At 38.2% G+C, this 23,528-nt stretch overlaps 1 protein-coding gene across 1 annotated transcript in view; it reads left to right on the top strand.

Moving 5' to 3' along the window:
* The window catches only part of LOC130079423 (inactive phospholipase C-like protein 2), an 87,136-nt gene extending 71,163 nt beyond the window's left edge, over positions 1 to 15,973 (top strand). The window contains exons 5-6 of the mRNA XM_056244688.1: positions 12,404 to 12,513; positions 15,206 to 15,973. Coding sequence (XP_056100663.1) covers positions 12,404 to 12,513; positions 15,206 to 15,406 — 311 coding nt within the window. The 3' untranslated portion in view covers positions 15,407 to 15,973. The remainder of the gene's footprint in view (positions 1 to 12,403; positions 12,514 to 15,205) is intronic.
* The last annotated feature ends 7,555 nt before the right edge of the window (positions 15,974 to 23,528 follow it).

Here is a 23,528-nt window from a genome sequence, read left to right as displayed (position 1 = left end):
GCTTATTAAAACAATTACGGCAAATTGTGTGGGTCTTGTAGATTACACGATTGCCATCCCTGTTCTCCACCGTGTAGCCGAAATGTTGACATACTGCTGACTGAAATGTATTGGGAGGTTCCGCAATCTCTGGGTTGATTTCTATGTTTCTTCACGTTCTTCAAATAGCTCGCGTCACATGGAAAGGTAGTCACGACTCGAATGATATGTAGCATGTAAAAAGACGCTTACAAGTTAATTTTTTTTTAAATGGTTGGTTGGGATGAGTCACTGAGTATTTAATTATAGAATATCAAATAGGTTGTGCGATTATTGTCTAAAAAAATCTCCAGTTTTCGGTGCTGATGCGGTGGTGACGCGTTCATGTAACGTAAGGCTGGCACTGCCAATAAAGCACCTATAAGCTTACACAAAGAACCGGCAAAAGTAATGATTATGAATATGTCAAATATAGCAAGGAGACATTTAATTAGTGTTTTCTGTCAGTGTCAGCTGCAAAGACGAAGTTGCGATGCTGACTCGCGATCTTCGCAGTAGTGAACGCGCCAGAGAGAAATGCACTTTTCATACGGATTACATAAGCAGAGAGCAGTCTGTTTTCTTTCGTTTTGAATTGTTCGGTTGAAAAGTAGACATTTCAATATACCGGTAGATATATTTCTCAGGTCTATAGGCTTATACATTGGGTTTCGATTCATATGAGACGAGCTCCAGTTCACGCGCCGGCCCCTCTGTGTCGTGATTATCTGTCTGCTATATTTACTACTTATTTAATTGGTTGATGAAACATTTATTAAAATTGAGATACAATTAAAACAAAACGAAATTCAATTTAAAGAAAGTCTTTGTGCTTTTCTGTTTGAGGTCTTTGAAAGTTTTAGTGCCGCTTCCAGAGAACTGTCACGACATTGTTTTTTCCTCTTAAATGCGAACACGAAAAATAAAACAAAATGTATATTTAATGTTCTGGGGAGAGCCAACCCTCCTTCATCCGATGGGTAGCCTAGTAGCCTATTACTTTTGGTTTGTACAGTGTAATTTACAGAATTATAAAAAATATATTTTTTTGCCACCTAAAAATTAAAGATGTTTTGTGTCGCATCCGTGTACGCGTGTGTATTTCCCTCATATTAAATATAAAATGCGTGTGTGTGTAGACTTATATTTTTCTAATGTCTGGACATGTACTGGACTTTATTAAGGGAGTAGGCTATGGATATATAAACAGAAGTGTCAATATATTGGTATTAAATGCACTTTCTGAGAATTTATATTTCAAGTTTTGGCTGCAAATTTCACGTCCATAACGCTGAAATTGCCAAATTTGAAATAATTTATCCTCAACTAGTTTTGTGGTGTAGGTCTACGTATTTTATAATGTCAACTTCAAATAATACTAATAGTAATTTAAAGATGTGGTAGCATTGGTTTTGGACAGGAAGGATAACTCTGGGAGTTGGAAGGGTTGTGATCGCGATTCTGCCTTCTCACATCGCGATACAGGATCGTGGACCTGAGTATCGCGATTTCGATTTTATATCGTGTATCGTTACAGCCCTAGTAGCCACGCCCCAAACTCTCCACCTGCTACAGTAGCCACGCCCCAAACTCTCCACCTGATACAGTAGCCACGCCCCAAACTCTCCACCTGCTACAGTAGCCACGCCCCAAACTCTCCACCTGCTACAGTAGCCACGCCCCAAACTCTCCACCTGCTACAGTAGCCACGCCCCAAACTCTCCACCTGCTGCAGTAGCCACGCCCCAAACTCTCCACCTGATACAGTAGCCACGCCCCAAACTCTCCACCTGATACAGTAGCCACGCCCCAAACTCTCCACCTGCTACAGTAGCCACGCCCCAAACTCTCCACCTGCTACAGTAGCCACGCCCCAAACTCTCCACCTGCTGCAGTAGCCACGCCCCAAACTCTCCACCTGATACAGTAGCCACGCCCCAAACTCTCCACCTGCTACAGTAGCCACGCCCCAAACTCTCCACCTGCTACAGTAGCCACTCCCCAAACTCTCCATCTGCTACAGTAGCCACTCCCCAAACCCTCGCTATTGGTTGAGCTGGAAAGAGATCCTTCTAAGGGAGATAAAACCAATAATGCTTAATGTTAAACTGGGATAAGAGAATGAATTTTTTTAACATTAAAAATCTTACATACATTACCTTCACTTCACTATTACCGTTGCTCATACTTAGAATTAGAGTATGTTCAAATCCTTAATACTTTTGAGTAGCAAATGTTGGCGCTTAACTTGATTCCTAAAATCATACTGCTTGTCAAGGAAAGGCTTACTGTTACTTTTCTAAGTGATCAAACTTTTGACACTTAACACAAAATGTATGATCATCTTCATCATAAAACTATCACTCAGCCTCTTCCATCTTTGATTTCTTCTGCTTAACACAGTTTAACATTTGTGAATTAGAAGTAATCCATAACCACAAAGCTTTTATTGATTTTCAGAGTCTGTGGCCACATCAAATATTCATCGTTTTGTCCCAGCACAAGCGCACAGAGAACGGCTTTGTCTAATCGGCAGTAAACACCGTAAATCAATCTGTGGTTTCTTGTCTCTCTTAAGAAACCCATCTCTGCCTGGCTCATTGATAGATGTGTTTGACTGGTAGCTTTGCTTCACTTGAGGTGTGGCGGATTGGAGGCAGAGCTGGACTGATGGAGCTGTAGTATGATGAGCTCAAGCTGCTAACTGTGAATAGGATAAGTGGGTCAATACTTGCCCATTCCCCCATGGAATCTAGTGGAAAACTCTGGCATCGACATGCTTATATAATCAAAACTGGCCACTGCAAAAGACCTAGCAGGTATTGATCTACAGGCAGAGTAAATAACATGCTCTCTTATGAGTGAAGCAGTGCTCCAATTGTTAAAGAGATGGAGGATATACTTTTGCTGTAAATATTTGAAAATTTGTGCGCCAACAATAACCCTGAAGCCAGCGGGAGTTGCTTGCTTGTAAGGAGGCTGTGGTTATGTGCTGTGGCAAATCATCTTTTAAAAGTGGCGTATCATCTTAATACGCATGCAACTCTGTTTTTCTCAGCTGTTTTGACCTTGCATTTTCAAAATGTGGTTAGTCTGACCAGAGCTGCATGCGTATTAAGATGATCACAAATCATGATGCTTTACGTTTTGACTTTGCTGTTTTTGGTTTTATCTGCAGCACAGTTGAATATGCAAGCTGCTGAAAACATTTAGTTTTTTTTCTTGCAATGCAATTGTACATTTTGCGACGTGGAAGCAAGCTATTTTCTGTGAATTTGCGAGACTTCGGATTCATTAGCCGTTATTGGTAAATAACTAGAAGAATAACGAAGTGCAGTAAACGGTAAAACTATATGTGCTTAAAACCAGTGTGTTTATTCTGCAAACTGATATTCATCATATTTTTATCGTAATCATAAAGGACTGAAGCGAATGAGACTGGAACACTCGCACATTCAAGTTACAAATGCTCTCTTATGGTAAAAATACGATTCTGGATAACTTTGTTTCAAACAGAGATCACGCTTCCTCTATGACTCTAAACAGACAACTAAACAAAATAAAGTGTAATTTAACTCTGAAAAATGTTAAAGGAGTAGTTCACTTTTAAAAAAAACTTTTGCTGATAATTTACTCACCCCCATGTCATCCAAGATGTCCATGTCTTTCTTTCTTCAGTCGAAAAGAAATTAAGGTTTTTGATGAAAACATTCCAGGATTTTTCTCCATATAATGGACTTCAATGGTAGCCAAACGGTTCAAGGTCTAAATGACCGTTTCAGTGCAGCTTCAAAGGGCTTTAAACGACACCAGACGATGAATAAGGGTCTTATCTAGCGAAACGATCGGTCATTTCAAAAATAAATAAAAAAGTTAAAGTTTTATAGGCACAAATGCTCACCTTGCGAACTCTCCTGTTCGAACTCGTTCATCAAAATGAACGAATCTTTTTTCGAGTCAATGACTCGAAAAAAGATTCGTTCATTTTGATGAACGAGTCAATGACTCGAAAAAAGATTCGTTCATTTTTTGATGAACGAGTCAATGACTCGAAAAAAGATTAGTTCATTTTGATGAACGAGTTCGAACAGGAGAGTTCGCAAGGCGAGCATTTGTGCCTATACAACTTTAACTTTTTTATTTATTTTTGAAATGACCGATCGTTTCGCTAGATAAGACCCTTATTCATCGTCTGGTGTCGTTTAAAGCCCTTTGAAGCTGCACTGAAACGGTCATTTAGACCTTGAACCGTTTGGCTACCATTGAAGTCCATTATATGGAGAAAAATCCTGGAATGTTTTCATCAAAAACCTTAATTTCTTTTCGACTGAAGAAAGAAAGACATGGACATCTTGGATGACATGGGGGTGAGTAAATTATCAGCAAAAGTTTTTTAAAAAGTGAACTACTCCTTTAATTGCTTCTGTCTGTTATGAATGATTAAAAAAATTGGTTGAATGAATGATTCAATGACTCACTCATAAAGACGTCACTTTTTTCATTACTGGACTAATCAGCGTTTTTGAACGAATCTCTTGAATGAATGATTCAATGACAAATACATGTTTTAAGTCACTTGTCGCCGCCTGGTGGCCTAATGATGTAATGATACAGTCGCTATTTGAAGCGCCATGCTAGTTTCAAAAGGTGATTTACTCTATTTTGATCAGGGTTTGTATCCCAATAAACTCATCCCAGTATTTCTGTGATAATATGAATATTTGTAACAGAAATAACGATACTGTGTGATTTAAAATACATTTCATGAGATCGTTTCATACATGACCACTGCTGTCTGGCTGCAGCGCAAACTCACATTTGAATATTCTGGTGTGATTTTGTCAAAGGTTTAACAGACACAGGTGAATCGTTGCCATTTAGGAATGAGATTGCGTGGGTTTTTCAATCGAGATCGTGATCTTTCAGCGATTAATCGTGCAGCTCTTCTGGATATGTTAATGGCACTGTTGTTTAAAAGCATAGTTCACCTAAAAATGAAAATTCTGTCATCCTTGACTTGCTCTCACGTTGCTCTCTTTTGTCAACACAAAAGAAGATATTCTGACATAATTGTAATGTTTTAGTGTACTGCATCTTTAATCTACTTGTTTAAAGGTTTATATGTGCATCTAAAATGCAGTTAAAAAGGCATGTCTTAGTTTGCATGAAAATATGTTGATGCACCTCCAAAAAACAAGTTGCATGTTGTTGCCATTGCAGTCCCTCCTGTTGCTGCGGTTGACAAGCGTTGCATGAGGCACAGCTGCATGGCGTGCCAGACTACAGGCATTCTGTGAAATGAAGTCATTTAAAGCACATAAAAGGCTATGAAGTGATGTGCGAGTGCCTTAGAAGCACACTGACGCCCTCACACGTGCATTCAGCCGCTGAGGCTTTCTGTCATGGTGTCTGCGCCGTGTCTCACAGAGACGTGTGGAATGACATCCCGGGTTTTCCCACTCAGACTACAGTATGTTGCTAGGCAACCCCTGCCATGAAGTCGGAGTGCCATTGGCCGCTTTCCTCGGCACGATCACGCATCGTTAACCCGGCAGAACCTCTCTTTACTCACCGCCCGTCAGATCCGAGGGGTTCGCAGACACGAGAGCCCACCACCGCTGAGGTTAACAGAGTGTGAAAGTAACGTCAGGAGTGAATGCAAATCATCTTGAAATATGCTTGTGCTGCTCACAGTAAAGGCTTCCCCCTCTTGAGCATTATTGCTCTATTTGTAGGAAGTCAAGCGGCGTCTCCCCCAGGCTTGTGCGCGGCTTCATTGGCCAGCGATCTGCATCTAGAGACCGGCGCTGATCTCCTTTCAGTGAAGCTTTACAGCTGTGGGATGGTGTGCACAGCTGTATATAGAAGCACGTTTAGCTCTCAGACGCACACAGAAACAGCATGAGGTTTCACAGACGCTTCCATTGAGAGTCCTTCAGGTTTTTAGGTGTAACACTATCTATCCCTCCATCTAATTCCTCCTCGTTTCTTAACCGTGCATGCCAAGCTGCTGAACCGCACATGTGCAAGTCGATGCATGAAAATGTGCTGCCGTTTGCAGTATTCTCGTGTTTTTGCTGTTTAGTTTCAAGTGTTCCTGGGGAAAACGCATGTTTCAATCTCCAAAAAGGACCAAAAAAAAAAAAAAGAGCAATAATAGTAGTACAATTTCTTCTGATGCCTGGTAAATGTTTGATGTCTTAAGTTTAAATTGCAGTCTGTTTCTCACACAAATCCTATTATATCCTCCTGAGACCCAAAAAAAAAAAGAAGTTTTTTTTAATGTAGTTTTTTTTCTCCATGTCATCACACTGTTTATAGCACAATAAACAAATGGTAAAATATATATATATATATATATATAAAATAATATTTTATTCATACGTTATGCTATGTCCTCTGTAGTGGACGCCAGGACTAAGTTGTTTAAAAAATAAAATGACATGAAATTATATGTATAGGCAAAAACAATGGGATTTTTTTTTCAATCACCAATAAATTTTGGGGTTTCAGGATTTTTTCAACCAAAATTTGTATAAAGATTATTCTCAACTATGTTATGAAAGAAATAATGGAATGAATTGATACACCATTTTACTTTTTGCAATATGTGGGTAAAATGGCCATTAATTAATATTCCCATTCAATGCAATGTATCTATACACTGTATCTAATTTGCACATTAATGTGTTATTGGAGCAACATTTAATGACAAAATAAGTGTAACAATTGGAGTAATAATTGGCAACATTTTAATAATAATATCTAATATTTCATAGGAATATTGATGTATCATTTATTTCCATATTCACTTGTTGTGTCTCCCAGAATGCCTGATAAACATGATTTTAGTCCTGATGTCCTCTACAGTGGACACGTTTGAAATCAATGCCCTGTTCTGTATACAGAAAGTATTTTTTTTTATTTGAAACCCCTTAACATTTTCCTAAGATGTTGTTTTATGAAATACAATTTGAAAAAGTAGTCCAATTTAAATTGTAATTTAAATATATATAATAATTACAATATATTATCTTATTTCCATAAGAGTGCTACATTTGATCACTAAATTAATGTCAGACATTTTTAAAGACCAAGGAGAAGTTGTTTTCATGGTGAAACCTCCAAACATTTGGTATCTCTGAAAAGTCCTGAATGTGCTCTTTACAGGACACCCAGGTTGTGTCATGTGACATGTATGATGTCAGAGAAATTCACTAAAATATAATGTCCACTACAGTGGACAAAAGTCTAGTCTTGGGTCCCAGGAGGATATACTACACTATAGTTTTTATTATAAATTGAATTAGCTCTGCTATTTTTTTAAATTTTAGTAATTTTGTTATGTGCAACATTTGTAATTTTTTGTTTTTGTTTAAGATTTTCAATTTAATGTTTATATTTTATTTTATTTTTGCCTGTATTTCAATTTAGTGATTTTGTTATGTGCAACATTTGTAATTTTTGTTTAGTTTAAGTTTTTCAATTTAATGTTTATATTTTATTTTAGCTTTTATTTCAATTAGCAAAAATAGTGTTTTAGTTACCAGTAATAACCGTGCACATAAACAGTCGAATGACTTCAGAATATAACATGCATTTTAATTGAATTACATGTTTGTTAATATAGTGCTTTATACAATACAGATCATTTCAAAGCAGCTTTGCATTAATAAACTGGAAAATAACAGTTGCAAACAATATTGCAAAATTCAGTGTCGTTCTTCAGCTCAAATCAGTTCATTGTTGATTCAGTTCAGTTCAATAACGGTGTCGATGTTCAAAGTTAGATACACATAATATGGGCTTTTATGGCTCTTTTATGTCAGAATATTGTGGGTTATTTGTACTTGTAAAGATTCAAATGCAGGTTGATCTTCATCACGTGTTCATTGTAGCGTTGTTTCCTGGCAGACAGATAAAAGCCTGCGCATCTTCAGTCCTAGAAGTGAAACAGAAACCAGCCAGTCAGACTGAAACATTGCATATTCACCCGTATCGTGCTGTATGTGTGCGGTGTGCATCATATATGTGTCTTTAATTTGATTAAATTTATGCAATTTTAAAAGTTCCTTATTTTGTTTTGGAGTCTCCTATAATAAGTTCACATGCATCCAAGGTAAAAAAAAACACTTTAACAATCACCTGATTTCTCAGAGCCTGAAACGGTTAGTTTGAAGATTCAGTCTCTCTAAACCCCGCCTCTCTGAGAGCTGCTCTGCTCTGATTGGTCGGACGGCTCAGTCTGTTGGGATTGGCTGACTGGATACAGCGCATGTCAGAAACCAAATACTCATTACCATATCTTAATTTCAGCGCTTGTGATGTGAACCGTAACGATGGCGTTGGTTTAACCTTATAAATCTCAACACAGAAAACAGCACAACTAAACTCAGATACACTAGAGTGTTTGAGGGCGGGGCAAAGAGACGCTGTTCAGCCAATCAACACCACAGGCTGGCATTATGCAAATTTGTTACATTGTTACGCAAGTTTGCAGCAGGAAATTAGATAAATCTTTCCAGACCTTTTACACTCACAAACAGCTTTATTACACACGATAGGAGCACTTTAAAGATGCAGCACAACTAATATCAGTCACAGAAGCGTTGTTTCCTCTCCTCGGTGTCCGTTCTTCAGATCACTGCGATGAAAGACAGACACAGACCGGCTCTCGCATGACAAATCTCTTCTGTGTTCGTGTTCTTGATGTTAATGCAGGCTGAAAGGATTCGGTGTGTGTGTGTGTGTGTGTGCTGTGCCCACGCCTGCATCTTCTCATTGCTTTATTCCTCTCTTTCTCTTTCTGCATCAGACACCTGTATTCTGATCATGTCACAAGCGTTTACCATCCATGTTTGTGCCGCGCGGCTCGAGGAGAAACTCGTTATTTACCCAAACTAACAATGAGGAGATGTGCCGTGACACACCAGGCCTCGTCCTCACGCCTCCCACGAGCCTTTAATCCAAACCTACAGAAGACAATCGCCTCGTGACGGGAAGTGAATGTGTTTGTTTCAAACATGCGCCCACATCCCAGAGTTTCTTTGCTGGTAACTTAAGTTGTCAAAGTACAAAATCTTCTGACTAGATGCAGTCAAACTCTCTCACACCGGCCATCCTGATCTCGTCTCGTCCGATGTTACAGTTTTGTGCTCTGTTGTGGTGATATATTAAATATACATGATCTATTTGCAATGATTCTGTGTCACAGCTCAAGTAAGATAACATCTCTGAATTGAACTGAAGTGTGCGATACATTTTTTGGTTTAAATGAATGGATTGAAAACTCTGAAGGAAATTAGCTTTTCATGTAGTAAAATGTATGTAGGTATATTTATTATGAATTGTTATATTTGTGTATTACGGAAGGGTATTGCATTCACTTGAAGAAAAAAATCTACTCTGTTTTTCTGAATTAATGACTTAATTATCTCAGAATTATGAGATACATTTTTTGGGGGAAAATTTTTTCACTCTGTTTTTATGAATTGAGTTACTCATAATTTTGAGATAATTAAGTCATTAATTCAGAAAACAGAGCAAAAACTTTTTTTCCATGAAAAATGATCTCGTAATTCTGAGATAAAACTCGTTAATTCAGAAAAACAGAGCAAAAACTTTTTTTTCATGAAAAATTCTCTCGTAATTCTGAGATAATTAACTCGTTAATTCAGAAAAACAAAGCAAAAACTTTTTTTTCATGAAAAATGATCTCGTAATTCTGAGATAATTAACTCGTTAATTCACAAAAACAAAGCAAAAACTTTTTTTTCATAAAAAAACATCTTGTAATTCTGAGATAATTAACTCGTTAATTCGGAAAAACAGAGTAGATTTTTTTTCCTCAAGTGAATGCAATACGCTTCCGTAGTGTATATAAATTAATCATTTACAATTTTTTTCTTGTTCATGGGTTTTTATTGTCTTAGTTCTTATGTTAAACATTTTAAATCTTCTTCATTATACAATGAGTGAAATTATGGTTTCTTTTAACAAATTGTAAACCAAAAATATTGTGATTTACTCTACCGTTTAAAAGTGTGGGCTCAGTAAGATTTCTTTTGTTTTTGAAAGAAATTAATACTTTTATTTAGCAAGGATGCATTAAATTGATCAAAAGTGACATTTATAATGTTACAAAAGATTATATTTCAAATAAATGCATGTGCTTTCTATTCATAAAAGAATCCTGAAATATAAAATGTGTCATGGTTTCCACAAAGCAGTTTTCAACATTGATAATAATCATAAATGTTTCTTGAGCATCAAATCATCATATTAGAGTGATTTCTGAAGGATCATGTGACACTGAAGACTGGAGTAATGATGATAAATTCAGCTTTGATCACAGGAATAAATTACACTTTATTATATATTTACATAGAAAACAGCTGATTTAAAGGATTAGTTCACCTCAAAATGAAAATTTCCTGATAATTTACTCACCCCAATGCCATCCAAGATGTTCATGTCTTTCTTTCTTCAGTGGAAAAGAAATTAAGTTTTTTGAGGAAAACATTTCAGGATTTTTCTCCACACGATGGACTTCAAGCGCACCCAACATGTTGAAGTCCAAATCAATGCAGTTAACCACAATTGCTGGTCTGCGACGCGCCAGGCATTACGTCATCCCGTTGGAAACGTCACGCGTCACGTCATCTATCCAAGTTATTTGTCTGTGTAATCCGGTTCAAAAAGGCAGGGAAGGGCGAAAAATTCCATCTCGTTTTCTCCTCCAACTTCAAAATCGTTTGACATCTTTGTTTTAATTTATTATTATTATTATTTTTTTTAAGTTTTTTTTGCCCTCGAGTTCGAGTCATTTGATTTTGAGTAGCCTATCTACCGATACCGAGTCCCGATCCGATACTTATATAATATATAAAAAAAGAATAAAGAAGAGAGAAAAAACAGATGTTCCTTATTTTTTATTTAATTCACCTTATTTTAACATTCAACAACTCTGTTAACAGTTAACAAACAGAGCACTTCTGTGAGATAGCTTGAACAATCAAGTAATAAATAACATAAAATCTTCACTTTTGGACTTAAGTGCAACAGTAAATATAGAAAAAGTCTAATATAAAAAAATAAATAGCACCTCAACTTAAAATACCAGGCAGGCATGTAAACAAAAAATAAAAATGTTTTAAAAGTGTATAAAAAAATAATGAGAATATACCGAACCGCAAATTTTGTGAACTGTTACACCCCTAATGTATATACATTAGGGGTGTAACAGTTCACAAAATTTGCGGTTCGGTTCGATACAGCAAAAAGAAAGAAATGCCAGAGAAATTTCCTATTTATTAAAAGAAAAACTATTTTTAAATAAGTTTGAGTTTTCCTACATCTCGAAACTTTCATGTTTATAAATGGGGGTAATCTTTGAAGGATGAACAAATAATGTTTTGGTAATCACATTAAAAATAACATTTAAATGTATATTTATATAATATTTGAGTTTTGAAGTGCAACATTAATCCATGTTCATTCACGGCACAATGTTTCTCCTGGTGTCCACGTCAGCGCTGTTTGATCTAATAGAGATCTACGGTTAATAATGGAGAAATGTGAATGCTTCTCACTAGATCTCGCAGCGATGTCATTACTTCAGTGGCGAATTCAAATGTTTTCTTCACTGGATCTCTTAGCACAGTGTTGCTTGATCTCGCGCTGCACAGATGTTGCTGATCCGAACTGATAAATGGTCCGTTAAGCACAATATAATGAGACAATATTCATTACGTTTTCCATTTGATGTTGCGCAACGTTGTGGTGATCGCGCCACCGCGGATTTTGTCTGCAGGAGAAATGGTTCTAGGAATCGTTCGGTTTGTATGCGTACCGAACCGGAAGCCTCGTACCGAAACGGTTCAATAATTACGAATACATGTACCGTTACACCCCTAATTTACATATATCCGAGTCCTGATCGGGAGGTAACGTCCGATTCCGATCGAGTCTGAAACCAGGTGATCGGGCCCGATTTCCGATCGCGTGATCGGAACATCCCTATTAAAAAGTATATATATATATATATTTTTTTTAGAAAATGACCGATCGTTTCGCTAGATAAGACCCTGTCGTGCAGAGCCGTTTGAAACTGGATTGATTTGGACTTCAACATGTTGGTTGCGCTTGAAGTCCATCGTGTGGAGAAAAATCCTGAAATGTTTTCCTCAAAAAAATTAATTTCTTTTCCACTGAAGAAAGAAAGACATGAACATCTTTGATGGTATTGGGGTGAGTATTTTCATTTTGAGGTGAACTAATCCTTTAAGTTGCAATACATTGTATTTTTGATTGAATAAATGCAGCAGAAACTCTCAAAACTGTTAAAGGCCAGTCCTCCTCTGATCCCCTGAATCTGTCGTTTCAGCGATGGAGTTTCATGAGAATCTACACGACATGGCGGTGAAAGAAGGACTGAAGGGAAGAAAACTAATCAAATCTGTGGAGAGCTTCACCTGGAACATCACAATCCTGAAGGTGAAACATTACACCGCCAGTTAGCACCTGTGGAGGAGGACTATTCCCCTTTGAGGATTTGCATTATTTATGCATAAGATTTTAACATTCAGATGCGTTTCAAGATGCTGTGATGTTATCTTGAATATATAATATTTTCACAACCAATGTGGCAGTTTTGTGGACATTTGTTTAATAGGAAGTTGCACAACAAGTAGTAGAAATCAAAACCGCACCGTTAACTGGAGTATTTCATTCAAGAAATGCAAATCTAGTGTTACGAAAGGCAGCCAAAGAACAGTGTTAAAGGTTGAGGTACAAACATTAATCCTGCAGTATAAAGACAGCTATAGATGATTAATGGATGCAAGACCCGTCACTATTTAATATGCAAATGAATGCAAGAAAGAAGACCAATCACAGTTACTGAAAATGCATTTATTCATGTATTATATTCAATTCATCAGAGCAAATGTTCACCACTTAGATTTTGAATATGATCATTCACAGAACTTAGAAACAGACTTTGTAAAAAATTATTTCTTACATAAATGGAATAACAAGAAAACCACTTGTTAAAAGGAGATGAGGGTGAGTAAATGATTAAAAAAAAGTAAAACACTCATTAAATATATATCTATACACATGCACACCATTGGAAATAAGATGTTTAATCCCAGATCATTTCAAACTGAGACGCCCCAGCTGGACAGAATCGATTCAAGTCACACCACCATTAAAGACTATTAAGGTGGCGATTTGGTTTGCTTAAAGTCATTAATGATAATTAAAGTGTCTGATTTACACAAGGCTGTTATTCGAATTGTCCAATCACAGCTCAGCCAAGATATATAATAATATCACCTGATGTTTTCATCATTATGTCTCGAATATGTCTCCTGCGAGCACTATTGATCAGTGTTTGATGGCAGGGCTACAGTACATACATCACTCTGAGTCAGTGTGTGTTTCTGCACGTGGATAAAGCTCAAAATATACACACCAAATTCACTCACACTCTTCTAAGTTTTGATCTCAACAAAATTGTGATGTTCTTTAGTGTGTGTGTGAGCGAGCGAGTGTGTGTGTGTGTGTGTGTGAGCAAGAGAGAGAGAGCGAGTGCGAGAGAGAGAGAGAGTGTGTGTGTGTGTGTGTGTGTGTGTGTGTGAGAGAGCGAGAGAGAGAGAGAGAGAGGGAGCGAGTGTGTGTGTGTGCGAGCGAGAGAGAGAGTGTGTGAGCGAGAGAGAGAGAGCGAGTGTGTGAGCAAGAGAGAGAGAGAGTGCGAGAGAGAGTGTGTGTGTGAGCGAGAGAGAGAGAGCGAGTGTGTGTGAGCGAGAGAGAGCGAGAGAGAGCGTGTGTGTGAGTGAGAGAGCGAGTGTGTGTGAGCGAGAGAGAGAGAGAGTGCGAGAGAGAGAGTGTGTGTGTGAGCGAGAGAGAGGGAGCGAGTGTGTGTGAGCGAGAGAGAGAGCGTGTGTGTGAGCGAGACAGAGAGAGAGAGAGAGAGAGCGAGTGTGTGTGTGAGCGAGAGAGAGTGAGTGAGAGCGTGTGTGTGTGTGTGTGTGAGCAGGAGAGAGAGCGAGCGAGCGAGTGTGTGTGTGAGCGAGAGAGAGAGCGAGTGTGTGTGTGTGAGCAAGAGAGAGAGAGCGAGTGCGAGAGAGAGAGAGTGTGTGTGAGAGCGAGAGAGAGAGGGAGCGAGTGTGTGTGTGTGTGCGAGCGAGAGAGAGAGAGCGAGTGTGTGTGAGCGAGAGAGAGAGCGAGTGTGTGAGCAAGAGAGAGAGAGAGTGCGAGAGAGAGAGTGTGTGTGAGCGAGAGAGAGAGGGAGCGAGTGTGTGTGAGCGAGAGAGAGCGAGAGAGAGAGCGTGTGTGTGTGTGTGAGTGAGAGAGCGAGTGTGTGTGAGCGAGAGAGAGAGAGAGTGTGTGTGTGAGCGAGAGAGAGAGAGAGGGAGCGAGTGTGTGTGAGCGAGAGAGAGAGCGTGTGTGTGTGACAGAGAGAGAGTGTGTGTGAGCGAGAGAGAGTGAGTGAGAGCGTGTGTGTGTGTGTGTGAGCAGGAGAGAGAGCGAGCGAGCGAGTGTGTGTGTGAGCGAGAGAGAGAGAGAGAGTGTGTGTGAGCGAGAGAGAGCGTGTGTGTGTGAGAGAGAGAGAGAGTGTGTGAGCGAGAGAGAGAGAGTGTGTGTGTGAGAGAGAGAGAGAGAGAGAGAGAGAGCGAGTGTGTGTGTGTGTGTGAGCGAGAGAGAGAGTTTGTCTGTGTGTGTATGTATATAATAATTATAATATTATTGTATTATCATACATAAGTATAATTATTTTGTGTATATATAAATACCCACACATGCATGTATATATTTAAGGAAATATTTGCATGTATATACTGTATTTATATATAATTTGTATTATATATAAACATACATGATTATACATAATTTATATATAACACATTTTTCTTAAATATATACCTGCATATGTGTGTATTTATATATACAAAATAATTATACACAGTACAAACACATATATTATGTAAACAAACTTTTATTTTGGATGCGATTAATCATTGCCCAGCACTAATATATATATATATATATATGTGTGTGTGTGTGTGTGTGTGTGTGTGTGTGTATATATATATATATATTATATAAGAGAAGAATGAAGTGTGTGCATTCCCGCTAGAAGACTTGTGAGTGAACTCTCCCTCGTCTCTGCTCGTGTTCTCAGGGTCAGGCCGATCTGTTGAAACACGCCCGGGCGGAAGTGCTTGAGAACCTGAAACAGATCCACTACGCCGCGCTCACCTGCAACCTGTCCAAAGGAGGAGCGGGACCCTCGTCGGGGTCTCAGTCCAGGGGCCGTCCCAGTCTGGAGGCCATCCCGGAGAAAGCCATCGTGGAGGAGGACTTCACAGACCAGGAGAACTGAGGAGAACCGGAGCGTCACATCCCATGAGTCCTCTCTCCCCGGCTCAGCGCGCACCGAACACATTTGGAAAGATCTCAGGACGGTTCTGAAGGCCTCGTCTACTTCACATTCCCGCCTCCCGGGATCAGGTGGGTGTCGATGAGGCGGGTGTTTCTCAAAGGCCTTCCTACAAGCACAAACGTTAAGAGGAATCAGAACTGGAGCCGTGAATGTAACGAGAGGTCGTGTGAGGAAAGAAGAGAGCTGTTTACAATAAAGAACTACTTTGCGTTCTGTCTGCCAAAATAGTATGTGTGTGTATATACAGTATAAATATATATAAATATATATATATATATGGAGATCTGTTACCTTTTTTGCTATGTGAACTTTTAATGGATCAGATTATTTTGTTAAAAGAAATGGATGTTTTAAAGAGCTCATATTTTATTTGCTTGTACAGAACAGGATCTTATGAGACGGGGCCCGGCCCTTTATGGGCTTTTTTTTAATTATTTGTATAAATGCAGGAGGGATTTGAGGATGTGTCCAGTTTGAGATATTACCAGCAGCTACTGTACAAGTGAATAGCTGAGTCTCTGGGACGAGTGTTGGCCATGAACACACTGCAGTGTAAATCGACGATGTACGTTTAGTCATTTAGTGGATGCTTTCATTCAAAGCGACTTACTAATGAAAAAATATTTCGATTTTTGCCATTGTGTGTTTAAAAAAACAAAACATGAATGGTTCTCAACCTTTTTGACTCCAAAGTCCAACATTGTCCACAACAATATTGAAAACTTGTATTAATCCGCTGTATTTATTTACTCAGTGTGTTGGTGGCCTTTGAGAGCGGACTGAATACTGTATGTCAAGTGTTGAGATCTAAAGCTTCTCAAGCATTCCTGGAAACAAAGTAGTTTGGAGACTGTTCAGATATGATTCTGCCTTGTTGCTGAAGTTTTGCCTTTTTTTAACCCAACAAGTTGCTTCTAGTTTGTGAGTGTTTGTCTCCAGCTCATTCCATTGCTCTTCTTCTCATTGTGCCAATCTATCGTTGAACCACTTCCATTGGATTTACACATTGTGACCAGAGATTAAACTGGACATGAAAAAAAACAACTAATTTGTTTATACATTTCAGTGCTGTTATTGTGTATTTATAATTATGGTTAACCATTTAAGGAGTGGGTGATAGTTCCTAAGAGAATATCAGTTTTGTTTAACTCTGTTAAGACCTAGTGCTCTGAAATAAACCTTGAGAATTACATTCTTTAACTCGTTATAGTTTCTAATTGCACTCATTCCAGCTGGAAATGTCACAAAGCCAAAAAACAAAAACAACAACAATTAAAGGCTTAATTTCATAAATATTTCATATAGCCTATTTTTAAAACCATTTTTTTTTTCAATTTTTTGCAATTGTGACATACACAGACACACACACACACACACACACACACACACACATATATATACACCCATCAAAAGTTTACAGCCTGATATTTTTATTATTTTTGAACGAAGTCTAATGTTCACCAAGGCTGCATTTGTTTAATAAAAAATACAGTAAAAAAAGTATTATTACAATTAAAAATAGCTGTTTTCTATGTGAACAAGTGAAGTGTAATTTATTCCTGTGATCAAAGCTGAATTTTCAGCATCATTACTCCAGTCTTCAGTGTCACATGATCCTTCAGAAATCACTCTAATATGAGGATCTGATGATCAAGAAACTTGATTATTATTATTATCATAATGTTGAAAGCGGTTGTGCTGCTTCTTATGTTTGTTTTTGTGTTTGTAATGTTTCTTCATTATATTTTTTAGGACTCGTTTTGTAACAATCTAAAAGTCTTTACAGTCTCTTCTGATCTTTATAAGAATCTTACTGACACCAAACCTTTGAATGGTAATATATAAACCCGAGTATTTGCTGAAAGGTTTTATGAGATTCCAGTTATATTGGATTTACAGTTATTCTATTAAACTGTAGACTTCATTAGATGAAGTGATGTCCTTTCGGCATAAGAATGTGTCCAGGTAAGCCCAACAAAGAGTCACTGAAAGCAGCGTCTGTCGTGTGTGTGAAAGATCATTAAATCACGGGTCTCTGGCGCTCGCTGGACTCTAAAGTACACAGTAATGACACCCGAAAGAGATGATATACAAGCTCTACCTCTGTTTACCTTCCAGCCATTAGATGAATCACACTTGGCTCTCGCTCATGAGCTTGCGTAACAGCAATCGTAATAATGATTGCGACGAGAGTCTCTAGTGTTATTACCCAATAGATCTCTCTCAGACGGGTGCGTTTGAACACGACCCATCCTGAGAGATCTATAGCAACCCTGGAGAGCCAGCACAGATTTTTCACTCAATGACATGACGCTCTCGGACTGAAGGCATTACTATTGATTACATTACAATCTGTGGAAAGCGATGGAAAAACCCCAGGGACATCGGGGACTGTTGTTGGGGACACCTGGGAAGGTTTGACACTGACATGCTCCACTGAATTCATTTGTTTTAACCTCTAATGTGGCATTAAGAGGAAACCCTTCATCAAAACCCATCGGCTGTTCAAGATCTCACAAAGATGTGACGCTGCCCCTCACAACACCTCCCACCTCACCAAAGTCTCGCCAATATTAAATCAAGCTTTTAATGTTGTTTATGTGTCTATGTGGTGTTTTTAATATGCTTTAAGACAAGCCGTGTGTAAGTTCATAAGTCGACAGCATTGCTGAGTATTTTCTGCTTAAAACTGCAGTGAACCAAAGACAGTCTCAAAAACACGGTTTGAAATCGCTGGTGTTTCTGACGCCACAAACGACCTTGTAACCAATCAGATCAACGTGTGATCGTCAACCAGTGGATCTCTGAGCTGAGTGAGTGAGTGGAGGCGGGGCTCATTTGCATATTCAACCGCGAATACTAAATGAGGCATGGGTGTCGAGTTACATTCAAGATATTTTAAGGAATTTTTTTTAAAATATGTCATTTTGGTGATCAAAGGTGACTTTTAAGGGATGAAATTATTGACTACAATGCGTCAATGCTTTAGGACTTTAATGCTTCTGTTTTTTGTATTGCTATCAACATTAAAATAAACAAGTTAAAACCAGCATTCCCAGCACAAACTGACCTCAGATGATCCAAAAAGAGCATCTTGAGCATCAAAAACAGTCACGTGATCAATGTTGCTCATTTATGCGGGACAGTTAGTTCATGCGTTTATGACCTCAAGGCTAGATTATTGTAATGCTCGTATGGGTGGTTGCCCTGCACGCATAATAAACAAACTCCAGCTGGTCCAAAACGCAGCAGCTCGAGTTCTTACCAGAACCAGGAAGTATGACCATATTACCCCGGTTCTGTCAACACTGCATTGGCTCCCTATTAAACATTGCATACATTTTAAAATCTTGCATAGCATTATAGTCCCTCACGTCTATTGCAATCTGAACATTCTGGTCAGTTGATAATACCTACTATATCAAAATCAACAAATAATCAACTCTGGAACAATCTCGCAAGCGTTGGTCGGGAAGCAGACACACTCTGTCAGTTTAAATCTTGACTAAAAACACATCTCTTTAACCTGGCATACATGTAACACATCACATTTCTATAATTCAAATCCGTTTTAAGGGTTTTTAGGCTGCATAAATTAGGTCAACCAGAACCAGGAACACGTCCCAGTCCATAAATGTCATGGAAACATCTGCTGAATGTCACTCTAATGTACGCTATTTTTAACGTTGCACATCATTTTCTTAATCAGTACTTTGGACTTGACAAAAATAAACAAGGCATTTTCTTTGTTATGCCAATTCTGCACTCAACATTTTTTTTACTCTTTGGCTAAAGGAGTCAATCATAGACAGTGGGTCCAAATGATGGAAAAATGGGGAAAATCAATTAATTTCAACACGTCTAAGTTTAGTTGAGTTTATTCAATTCAGTTTAGTTCATCCTACTGTTACGTGCTTAAAGATGTAAACAGGATGATTGCGCAACATTTACGTGAGATACCGTTGCCATGTGTGCGAGTGGCAGAAACAACCAGGAAGACCAGGATTTACGTTGAAAACGTTTTAATTGAAGAGGTATATAAGACGTTACAAAACACATTATAAATGTAAAAGAAAACCGAATAATCAGAAAAACAAGTGTCGCCAAATCAATCAAAACATAACTCCCATACACTGTAAAAAGTGATCATTTGACTTAACTTAAAAAAAGTGAGGAAACCTGTTGCCTTAAAATGATTACGTAAATAAACGTCATGCAAAATAGAAAAAAATAAGGTACGCGGAATTTTCAAGTTCACATAACTTAATTTTTTCAATTTCATGAATCTTATTTCCTTAATAATTTTAAGGCAAATGGTTTCATCACTTTTTTTAAGTTAAGTCAACTGATCACCTTTTACAGTGATTTAACCCAAACCTCTAAAACTACCAACCAAAAGGAAAATGCAGAAACAAACCCCGAAATCTTCAGCGCATACGCCGCCTTAAATAAGCTACGCTGACTAAATAAATAGAAATGCAATGGGTGGCGATCACTCTCCAACTAACTAACAGAAAACAATGCTATCTACAGTGGTCTTTAAACCAAACTCAGGAAACACAAACGAAAATTAAACCTACAACACATTAGATTATCTGTGTTTAATCCAGTCATCGGTCACACGCACACAATGCATTTAATACGAGTTTCTAGTGATCTATAGCTCTGAAACAGTGCATTCCATCAGCAGCAATAATAACACAACCCGAAGAAGGAGTGTTAATCTCCGAACCATCGCATAAGCAGAAACATTAGCATTAACATTAACGTGGTCCTGATTTGGACAGACAGCTCCAGGCATGGGTGTTGGCTGAGATCTACCGCTCCTGGTTAATGGGCCTTTTAAACCGGAGGACAATTTACTGACAATGTAGACGTGTCCAAAAACGTTCAGGAAGTAAAGTAAATAGAAACATTGTTATATTATAATACTAATAGACAACTGAAGCAAAAGTGACTTTATTTATATTTTCAAAAATGAGTGAACAGCATTAATGCATAATTACCGTGAGTACAAGTGTATCTTGTGTGAAGAACAAAACATTCAAATCAACATTCAATAAACAGTCAAAGATTAAAGCTAGATTTACATCTCTCTGTAAGTTCATACTTGTTCACTATAGCCTATAAAAACGTCAAAAAATGTGCAATTTAACATTGACAACGCCAAGAAATCAAAGAAAATCCAGTTTCCCAATGGTGATGATGACATTGTGGTGAGGTTTATCTTATACATCGGCAGCAGAAGCCACAACATGCTGTCATGCCTTCAAGCTTCACAATCCTCACACTTTAAACAAATAAAAGCTAAAAGTAAGAGAACATACTTTTGTTACCTCACAGAGATGTCGTTTTAGACTAGTAGTTTACATTGATGCCTACCACAGGGTTCAAGATCTGCATTGGATCATGTCTGTGAGTGAACAAGACATGTAACAGAACCAGTCAACAAGATATACAAACACAGATGAGAACATCAGCCCATGTCCAGGCCAAATACTTTCAGTGTTTTGTTACAAAGAGTCAAGGTGTTGGCGACGCGAAAGTCACTTGTTTGATTCATATGTTCTTCAAAATCAAATTAAACAGAGCGGTTTGTTGTTATATTGCTCTCTCTGGGCAGCTGCAACAAAGCATAAGAAACAATAAAGCTCAAATGAGGCCGTCAAACGAGATGCATTCACTCACATGGACATTTTCTGCAAACCAATCAATCCTTTCCCAGCAAACAGCCGAGTTCACAGAGTTCTCTCGCACAACCGATACAATATCATTTTCACGGCAGGTTTCATTCTGAGTGAATCTGACTCCATCGCTGACCTCCTTTTCACTGCTACTATAGTCTACATCTCAGAAGATGAAATGAGTTCTCCATTGTTTTACCTTTTTTCTCAGATGTTCCTCTTAAGATTTACTGGGAGAAATAAACACAACTGAGCCAAATATTTCATCTCTTTTAATTCCTTTTATAACGGTTTTAATTTTCCTTGCATGCTTTTATTTTGTGATTATTTCAATTCCTTTCTGTGTAAAGAAAGCACTTTGAATTACCGTAGTGTATGAAATGTGCTATATAAATAAGCTTGCCTTGTCTTGCCTTACTATAGAGCTTTAAAATGAATGGATAGCGGCTCAGATCTTCTTAGACCAAGGCGTCCGATAAGTCACAGATTAGATCTTGCTGCTCGTCAGTATTCAGCGTGCTTACTGTGACTCTGCAGATATAGAGTGCAAAGGTCTGGGTCCAGAAGTAACACTCCTGTCATTTTCTCCATAGCGGGAAATTGATTTTTAACGGTAACTTATAAACCTTTAAAGTCAGCCCTACTGTGAGAGATGAGGTTGTTAATCGATGATATTTGCTTTTGCTGAAGCCGTCAGCCCACATTATTTCAGCTTATTCTTTAAAATAAACAGTGAAATGTGTGGTGAAAAACTGCATTACCTATGATGCTGTACAAAAATGCCAACAATCAAAGTCGAAATAAAAGCAACATGCTCCAAAATAGCTCTTTAGCTCCGCCCACTCCCATGAAGCACTGCGAATGACATAATCGAGTCCATAGATATCCATAATAAAGGCTAGATGTCTTACGGCGGAGTCTCTATCGTCATCACCGGCGGCCATCTTGTCACAGGCAAGCTTTCTGGCGGGCTCTGTGGTGCCTGATGTAAGATGAGTGATCAGCACCAACACAAATACTCTTATCTCGTTGAGATCTTGACGGATTTACAAACGGTTTGGTTTCTTACAAACGTTATTAACGTGGCTATAATTCTGGATGATTATTTATTTATACACTTATTATTCATAAGTATGCAGTGTCATAACTACATCTCCGACGTTTATAATAAACCAAACCGTTTGAAAATCGGTAGAAAATTGAGCAAGTTATGGTTATTTAAAAAGTACATGCACCATTAAAACACAATGTCACGAGTGAGCGAGCCGCCTGTGACAAGATGGCCGCCAGTGCGGACGTCGACCTCCATTGGCCAGCAGCGCGGACGAGACATCTAGCCTTTATTATGGATATCTATGATCGAGTCGATCTCTTTAAGCTCTCAAAATTGTAACATTTTTCATTTTTAATCCCTATGAGAGAAATGAATGGAAAAAATACTTCTGCACATTAGGAAGAATATAATGTAACTACAAAGTGACATTTGTTTGAATTTTTCTTTGCGCCAAAGTAGAAAAGATAGTAATGATTAGAAAGTTGAGACACACGGAAGCCAATGAGATCTCACATCAAAGATGTCGCAACAGCAAACAATATTTCATGTTTCAATTTGAGCGACCCTTACGATGGATCGGATGTCTGTTTCTCACACAAAGCAAACGTTTGGCCTTGGAAACCCTTCATTTTAAATACATTTTTATGACTGTAGCATACTTTTATTTGGTCAATAAAAAAGTGGACAAGTGGATGCGATAAGACCAGAGACCTGTTTGTTTGTGTGATATTCGGTATAAAGCATATTTGATTCAGCTTGTTATATCATGGTTATTTAAATGTCTAAAAAGTGTTTAGCCGGGTGGAGGCGCTCAAAAATAACTATATCTTGTGTAATGCAACTAAAATTAATGGCTGCTCGAATTAAAATCAACATATTATGCTTTGATGACAAATTTATACCCAGTTTAAATTATAACAGTAAAATTCATGTCCGCAGTGTGATGACAAAGGATTGTGACTGAAAGCAATTGGACGTATCGGTCGCTTTGGTAAACATGCTTTTGGCTCAATAACGCTCTTAACTTGGACATATACCAATTGTCTTGGGAGTGAAGATGGTTTGAGCTCTCTGACATGCAGAAGCTTGGCAAATCTAAGCAGAGTTTGAGTCATTGTTGAAATTTCCAATTTAAACTCAACAGAATACATTTGAAATCTTTTTCGCAGGGGAAAATAGAAACGGTGATGGTGACATGTCATTTAAAAGCCGCCTCTGGTTGGAGTGAGCGATAGCTAAAGGCTCTGGCATGTTTCCATGAGTTGAGCACTTCATGCTCGGCTTGCTTCTTAACTAACCCCTCCGAGTCTCTCTATAACGGGTT

This window comes from Rhinichthys klamathensis, unplaced genomic scaffold, assembly GCF_029890125.1.
Source record: "Rhinichthys klamathensis goyatoka isolate OS25496 unplaced genomic scaffold, OSU_Roscu_1.1 h1tg001044l_1, whole genome shotgun sequence".
Classification (NCBI taxonomy): domain Eukaryota; kingdom Metazoa; phylum Chordata; class Actinopteri; order Cypriniformes; family Leuciscidae; genus Rhinichthys; species Rhinichthys klamathensis.
Note: the sequence above shows the minus strand (reverse complement) of the source record. Positions and strands in the feature narration are given on the sequence as shown.